We start from the raw sequence: 8,410 nt of genomic DNA, 5'->3' as shown, positions 1-8,410 counted from the left end.
GACAGGGTCTCACGATGTTGCCGAGACTGGTCTTGAACTTCTGGCCTCAAGCAATCCTTCTTACTTGGCCTCCCAAAGTGCTGGATTTACAGGCATGGGCCACCTCACCTGGTCTAGGAGATCTGTTTTTTAATTAACAAATTGGAAAGGAATTCCTTACTTTCAATATTTTAATGAGAATAAGATATCTCAAGTTCAATGAAGGATAAATGTTGGTGGAAGGCATTTCTATATTCATTATGCCCATAGCCTTTAGTATGATTTATCTAAAAAATATTAAATATGATAATAAAAGAAAGTTTACTGTCTTAAAATGACAACCATTTTATTATCTCTCATGTTTTTGTGGGTCAGAAATTTGGGCAGGGGCTCAGCTGGTCAATTCTTCCATTCTACATGGCATCAGTTGATGTTACCAAGTCACTCAGTGGCATTTAGCTGGTGGCTGGTCTGGTGGATCCAAAATTTCACTCAAATGTCTGGTATCTTGGCGGATGTCAAGAAGACAGGGTTCAGCAGGTGCCTCTCCCTCTCTACATAGTTTCAGGGTCTCTTCATGTGGTCTCTTCAGCAAAGTAGCCAGACTCTGTAACATGACAGTTCTCTCATTTCATGAGATGAAGTAACTCTACCAGTAAAGTCTGAGTCAAGAAACCAGCACAGCAATACATCTACCATATTCTACGGGGCGAAGTAGTCACAGAGCCTGCCTATATACAACAGAGGGATGTAAATCCCACCTCTTGATTGAAAGAGTGTCAAATTGCTGCACTCTTATATGACCATTTCATAAATAAAAAAATTAAAGCACAGAGCAGTTAAGCGTCTTGTCCAGTATGACACAAAGTGATGGGATAGGGATGACGATAAGTATCTTTCTCACTCTTATAACAGGATTAGTTTTTAGAACAAATGTGCTGAAGTTTCAGGTTTGAGTGATGATGGAATACAATACATTATCACACTCTTTTAATGGTATAAAATCTCTAATGCCAAGTCAGTTGCATGTATGGAGCAAAAAAGATTAATTACTACATTCATAGAATGTTCTATTACACAGAAGTTGAAAAGACTTTCTTAGATTTTTACATTATGAATTTTCAGATGATGAGTAAGGTGTGAATGTTGCCTAAAGGCCTTCTTACATTCCTTGCATTCATAGGGTTTCTCACCAGAATGAATTCTCAGATGTTGAATAAGGGATGAATTAAGCCTAAAGGCCTTCCTACATTCCTTACACTCAAAGGGCTTTTCACCAGTATGAATGCTCTGATGTAGAGTAAGTTTTTGGCGCAATCTAAAGGCCTTGCCACATTCCTTACATTTATAGGGTTTCTCACCAATATGAATACTCTGATGCTGTGTGAGTTGTGAAAGTAGTCTAAAGGCCTTCCCGCATTCCTTACAGTCATAGGGCTTAACACCAATATGAATACTCTGATGTGAAATAAGTTGTGAGTAGCGACTAAAGGCTTTCCAGCATTCCTTACATTCATAAGGTTTTTCACCAGTATGAATTCTGTGATGGAGAATAAGATGATAACCACGGCTGAAGGTCTTCCCACATTCCTTACATTCATAGGGCTTCTCACCAGTGTGAATTCTCTGATGCAGTGTTAGTTGTTGGCGCACTCTAAAGGCCTTTCCACATTCCTTACATTCATAGGGTTTCTCACCAGTATGAAGTTTGTGATGTACTCTAAGACCAGAGCCACACAAAAAGGCCTTCCCACATTCTTTGCACTCATAGAGCCTGTCAGCACTATTAAGCTTCTGATGCCGAGTCAGGTGTGCGTACTGTCTAAAGGCCTTTCCACACTCTTTACACACATAGGGTTTCTCACCAGTATGAATCCTCTGATGCAGAGTAAGTTGTCCTCGTACCCTAAAAGCCTTCCCACATTCTTTACATTCATAGGGCTTCTCACCAATATGCATTTTCTGATGTACTCTAAGATCTGCACCACATATGAAAGCTTCCCCACATTCCTTACATTCATAGAGTTTTTCACCAGAATGAAGTCTCTGATGTCGAGTAAGGTGTGCGGTCTGTCTGAAGGCCATCCCACACTCCTTACATTCATAGGGTTTTTCACCAGTATGAATTCTGTGATGAAAAGTAAGCTGTTGGCGCACTCTGAATGCCTTCCCACATTCCTTACATTCATAGGGTTTATCGATAAAATGAAGTCTCTGATGTGAAGTAACAGATGTGCGTTTCTGGTAAGAGGACACCTTTTCAGATGGCATTTTCACGCTACTAAAGTATCCTTCTTGAGGTCTCTCCTGTCCTTCCATTTTTCCTGTGGATTCCCAATCATGTTTTAAAATGAGACCCTTAAGGCCATGTTTTTTAATTCTTTCCATTATCTTCCACGGGGATAAATTTATTTCATAAATGTCATTTTCTAAAGATAACTTCTTGGTTTCATACTTGGTCTCCAAATCTAAAATGAAACAAGAAAGCAAACACATGCTGTTTTCTTTTACTAAAAGAAGCAACATTTCTAATGTAGAAATAAAAGACAACAAAAGTAATCCTCAACCAAACTCTAAAATTGGTTATACAATTTGGAAAGAAAAAAAAAAGCCAAAGGGAACATCAGGAAAAATGAGAGTTCATACAATATAGCAAGATTGGTGATTAAGTAAACATTTTAAGTCAGTGGTTCTCATATTGAGGTGTGGATCAGAATCACCACGTAGCTTGTTACTAACACTGAGGTTTAGACACCACCCAAACCACCTGGATCAGACTCTGCAGTCCTGGAAGGATATTTAATATTCTCTACACGGTAATTCTGATGAAGATGAGAGGTTGAGAATCTATACTTAAATTTTTTTCATCTTTCATCATTCTTAGAATCCAGTCAAGCTCACTGTGGTTAAGAAGGCTTACCTACATCATATGATCTCAAACCAGTATCCCCTTTACTGCTCCCTGGAGAAGTCTCCTTGCAGACCTCACATGTCCTAACTTACTTCCATCTGTTAGGACTCTTCACAGTCTGTTCTATCTCCCACAAATCTCCTGACTGGGCTTTTTGCATGGCTGGCTCCTTTCATCCTGAGATCTTAGATTAAAAGTCATTTCCTTTAAGGTTGACCCTATCGATAGTACCTAGATCCATGTTGCTATTCTCTATTCCTTGCCTTTATAATAGCTCTCAATTTAAAAATTATATATTTATTAACTTCTCCAATTGTCATACTGTTTATTCTTACCTAGAAACCTCCTCAAGGACAGAAACAATCCCTAGTTAACTCTACATTAAGTAATAAATGCTAAGCATATAATAGGTTTTACTCATTGAATTCCCATAGCTACATACTTGTTCTAAATGTATCTCTCTGCCTCTAGTCTCTCATGCCTTACTACAATGATTAAATATTCTCTTTATTCATCCAAGGTAGCCCAGCTAAATACAAGAATGGAAATAGGTGGCTATATATTCCTATGCATCCGCCACCGCTTAGGCCCTTACCTATGCAGTGCACTGCCCATTTGCTCCTTCACATAGCTATGGGTAACTTTTTCTTTGTTTCTACACCATAGCAAAGGTATTGAGGAGCTCTACCTACTCAATCTCCCCTTCAACTTATTCTATTACTCATTCATTTGACAAATGTTCAACTGGTTTTGTTCTTTCCTCCCATTGCTCAAGTTTTCTCCTTTCCATTCCCTCATAGTCAAGGCCATTCCTGTATTTTTAGGAAATGTGTATCAGTGATTTTTTAGACAGGAAAACACATCTGTATCTTATTGAAGTTCTTTTGAAATTCATGGCACAAAAAGATAGGATATGCTTGTAACTCAGTAATGTGGATAAAAGTGATGTGCATGTTCAAATGCTGCAGTCATCTGAATGTGAAGGACTTGCTAAGAAATGTCACATTAGATGTAGGCCAGAAGATAGCAAGCCAGCAACAGGAACAGCCAGAGGAAAATCTACGTGCTGAATGAGTTGTGTATGAGAAAGAAACAGGATGAGGTTTTCAATTATGACAATGTGGTCTCTATTAAAAAGTTGAAATCTAGACACACAACTAGGAGTTAGCAAAAAAAAAAAAAAAAAAGGTTGAAATCATAAAGACATTTGGGCCGGGCGCGGTGGCTCAAGCCTGTAATCCCAGCACTTTGGGAGGCCGAGACGGGCGGATTACGAGGTCAGGAGATCGAGACCATCCTGGCAAACAGGGTGAAACCCCGTCTCTACTAAAAAAAATACGAAAAACTAGCCAGGCGAGGTGGCGGGCGCCTGTAGTCCCAGCTACTCAGGAGACTGAGGCAGGAGAATGGCCTAAACCCAGGAGGCGGAGCTTGCAATGAGCTAAGATCCGGCCACTGCACTCCAGCCTGGGCGACAGAGCGAGACTCCATCTCCAAAAAAAAAAAAAAAAAAAAAAAAAAAAAAAAGAAATCATAAAGACATTTTCTACTAAAACTAGAAATTAATAACAAAATTTAAAACATTAAAAGTAAAATCTACCTGAAAATTCAAAAGTCTATATTAAATAACTCTTAGGTCCATAGGAAAATAAGATCTGAAACAGTATTTTTGTTTTTGTTTGTTTGTTTTTTGAGACGGACTCTCACCCTGTCACCCAGGCTGGAATGCAGTGGTGTGACCTCGGCTCACTGCAGCCTCTACTTCCTGGGTTCAAGTGATTGTCCTGCTTCAGCCTCCTGAGTAGCTGGGATTACAGGTGTGCATGTACCACCACACCTGGCTTTTTTTTTGTATTTTAGTAGAGACAGGGTTTCACCATGTTGACCAGGCTGGTCTCAAACTCCTGACCTCAAGTGATCCTCCTGCCTCCGCCTCCCAAAGTGCTGGGATTACAGGCATGAGCCAGGGCACCTGGCTGTATTTTTGTTTTTTTGAAAATAATGGGAGGCCGGGTACAGTGGCTCACACCTGTAATCTCAGTACTTTAGGAGGCTAAGGCAGGAGGATTTCTTCAGCCCAGGAGTTTGAGACCAGTCAGCGCAACATGGCAAGACCTCATCTCTAAAAAAATAAATTAAAAAATTAGCTGGGCGTGGTGGTGTGCTATAGTCCCAGCTACTTGGGAGACTAAGGTAGGAGAAGTGCTTGAGCCCCAGAGGTCAAGGCTGCAGTGAGCTCTGTCTATGCCACTGCACTCTAGGTTGGGTGACAGAGCAAGACTCTTGTTTCTTTAAAAAAAAAAATAATAATAATAAAGTCTACATTTTGAAAACTTCCATATAAGTATCTATAAAATATAACCATAGTGCTTATAAGAAAATTTAAAAACTAAAACACAGCGGCCAGGCGAGGTGGCTCAAGCCTGTAATCCCAGCACTTTGGGAGGCCGAGACGGGCGGATCACGAGGTCAGGAGATCGAGACCATCCTGGCTAATACGGTGAAACCCCGTCTCTACTAAAAAATACAAAAAACTAGCCGGGCGACGAGGCGGGCGCCTATAGTCCCAGCTACTCGGGAGGCTGAGACAGGAGAATGGCTGAACCCGGGAGGCGGAGCTTGCAGTGAGCTGAGAGCCGGCCACTGCACTCCAGCCTGGGCGGCAGAGCAAGACTCCGTCTCAAAAAAAAAAAAAAAAAAAAAAAAAAAAAAAAAAAACAACCAAAAAGGAAAAAAAAAAAAAAAAAAAAAACTAAAACACAGCAAAAGTGAAAAACATCATTAAAAGTCTCATTCAAAAAAAGAAAATAAAATTAAGCTGAAGCAAAGCAGAAGAAAAATATTAACCGATATAAAAGCAGAATCAGAATACAGAAACAGAAGTAATAAAGCATAAACAATTTTTTTTTTTTTTGAGATGGAGTTTTGCTCTTGTTGCCCAGACTGGGGTGCAGTGGCGTGATCTTGGATCGCTGCAACCTCCGCCTCCCGGTTCCAGCGATTCTCCGGCCTCAGTCTTCCGAGTAGCTGGGATTACAGGCACACGCCGCCATGCCCAGCTAATCTTTTGTATTATTAGTAGAGACGGGTTTCATCATGTTGGCCAGGCTGGTCAAAAACTCCAGACCTCAGGTAATCCACCCGCCTTGGCCTCCCAAAGTGCAGGGATTACAGGCGTGAGCCACCGCGCCTGGCCTCATAAACCAGTTTTTTAATCAACAAAATATAAACTATGGTTAAGATATTGAAAACAGCAAGAAAGTACAGACATAGAAATAAGAACAAAGTGAAAATGATCATGAATACAGAGGACAGATGACTATGCTAATAAATTTGAAAACATAGCTAAAATGGATGATTTGTTGGGTTTTTTTTTTGGTTTTGGTTTTTGAACGGAGTCTCAGTCTGTCACCCAGGCTAGAGTTCAGTGGCGTGATCTCTGTTCACTGCAATCTCCACCTCTGCCTGCCGACCCCCACCCCGCCCCACTGCCTTCAAGCAATTCTCCTGCCTCAGCCTCCCAAGTAGCTGCGATTACAACCGCATGCCACTGCACCCGGCTAATTTTTGTATTTTTAGTAGAAACGGGGTTTCACCATCTTAGCCAGGCTGGTCTTGAACTCCTGACTTCATGATCTACCCACCTCCGCCTCCCAAAGTACTGGGATTACAGGCATGAGCCACCGTGCCCAGCCTAAAATGTGTAATTGTTTAGAAAAATATAATTTATCAAAACTGACCATAGAAGAGAGAGATATTAATAAAATGTTTATATAGATCGATTCCCATAGAGCAAATAGAGAATGTGGTCAGACTTACTATCCCTTTTCCCAAAATAAAGCTTTACAAAACTTACTTAAGCTTAAAGACAGGCTATCAAAATTCTTTTTCAACTAAGAAGAATCAGGACTTCCAAACTGTTTTCATAAAGTGATACTGAAATAAAGATCGCTCACAAAAAGAAAACTACACACCAATTTTCTGAACACTGAGGAAAAAATTCTAAATATCTAATAAAACAGCACACTGAAAAACCCAAGGGGTGTTTATTACAAGAATGTTTTAGGCCGGGCGCAGTGGCTCACAACTGTAATCCCAACACTTTGGGAGGCCAAGGTGGGTGGATCGTGAGGTCAGGAGTTCAAGACCTGCCTGGCCAATATGGTGAAACCCTGTCTCTATTAAAAATACAAAAGTTAGCAGGGTGTGGTGGCGCATGCTTGTAGTCCCAGCTACTTGGGAAGAGCTGAGTCCCAGCTACCCGGAGCTACTTGGGAGAAGAATCGCTTCAACCCAGGAGGCAGAGGTTGCAGTGAGCCAAGATCGTGCCACTGCACTCCAGCCTGGGCAACAAAAGTGAAACTCCATCTCAAAAAAAAAAAAAGGAGAAGAAGAATGTTTTAATGGTTCAATATGGGGAAATCTATTAAGACAATTTAACATACCAATACAGCGAAGGAGAAAAAAAAAATCACACAATCAATTCCATAGATGCTGAAAAGGTAACTAAAAAAAGACCAGAACTGTTCCTGAATTTGTTTTCCCAAGAAACAGCGTCTCCTGCTGTCACCCAGGTTGGAGTGCAGTGGTGCAATCACGGCTCACTGCTGCCTCTAACTCGTGGGCTCAAGCAATCCTCCTGCCTCATGTTCCTGATTTTTTTAAAAAAGCTCAATGGATCAGTAATGATACTTCCCTAAATGATAAAGTATATATTATCTTACCAAAAAGGCAATTTGCCTAACATTACCACTACTATTAATGATGTAGTATTAGAGTTATTAGTCAACACAATTAAAAAATCAGGAAAAAAAATCAGAGGTAGAAGAATTACAGGTAAAACTCTATTTCCAAAGGATATGCCTGTCTCATTGGAAAACTCAAAGGTTTAAATATTATAAATGGCAACAAAATTTAGAAAGAAAATTTATAAAGTCAAAAAAATTTGATTTTATATCAAAATCAAAATACAAACAACAATAACCTTTGAATATACATTTAACAATAAAATATGAGGGGAAAGATCTCATTCATAATACTTACAAAAATTTAAAATATATGGATAACTTTTATGAGGAAAACTTGGAAACACGAAGTATTTAGCATTGGGTATATTGAAGAAATCATACACCAAGAGATTCCTGCACAGAAGCTAAGGGTGTCCCACCAAGGGTGGTCATATTAAGAAGTTGCTGAGGCCGGGCGCGGTGGCTCAAGCCTGTAATCCCAGCACTTTGGGAGGCCGAGACGGGCGGATCACGAGGTCAGGAGATCGAGAGCATACTGGCTAACACGGTGAAACCCTGTCTCTACTAAAAACTACAAAAAACTAGCCGGGCGAGGTGGCGGCGCCTGTAGTCCCAGCTACTGGGAAGGCTGAGGCAGGAGAATGGCGTGAACCCAGGAGGCGGAGCTTGCAGTGAGCTGAGATGCGGCCACAGCACTCCAGCCTGGGTGACAGAGCGAGACTCTGTCTCAAAAAAAAAAAAAAAAAAAAAAAAAAAAAAAAATTGGTGGGCC

At 40.5% G+C, this 8,410-nt stretch overlaps 1 protein-coding gene across 3 annotated transcripts in view; it reads right to left on the bottom strand.

Annotated features, from left to right (window-relative positions):
- Positions 1-304: 304 nt before the first annotated feature.
- LOC108513056 (zinc finger protein 82 homolog) overlaps positions 305-8,410 on the bottom strand; it is a 26,659-nt gene continuing 18,553 nt past the window's right edge. For all 3 annotated transcript variants that reach the window (XM_017848691.1, XM_017848692.1, XM_017848693.1), the window contains one exon: positions 305-2,447. In XM_017848691.1, the coding sequence (XP_017704180.1) occupies positions 1,078-2,447 (1,370 nt within the window). In that variant the 3' untranslated portion in view covers positions 305-1,077. The remainder of the gene's footprint in view (positions 2,448-8,410) is intronic.

The sequence above is a fragment of the Rhinopithecus bieti genome, unplaced genomic scaffold, assembly GCF_001698545.2.
Source record: "Rhinopithecus bieti isolate Rb0 unplaced genomic scaffold, ASM169854v2 scaffold_32059, whole genome shotgun sequence".
In the NCBI taxonomy this organism is placed as follows: Eukaryota; Metazoa; Chordata; class Mammalia; order Primates; family Cercopithecidae; genus Rhinopithecus; species Rhinopithecus bieti.
The sequence above is the reverse complement of the archived record's forward strand: the minus strand, read 5'-3'. Positions and strand labels throughout refer to the sequence as shown.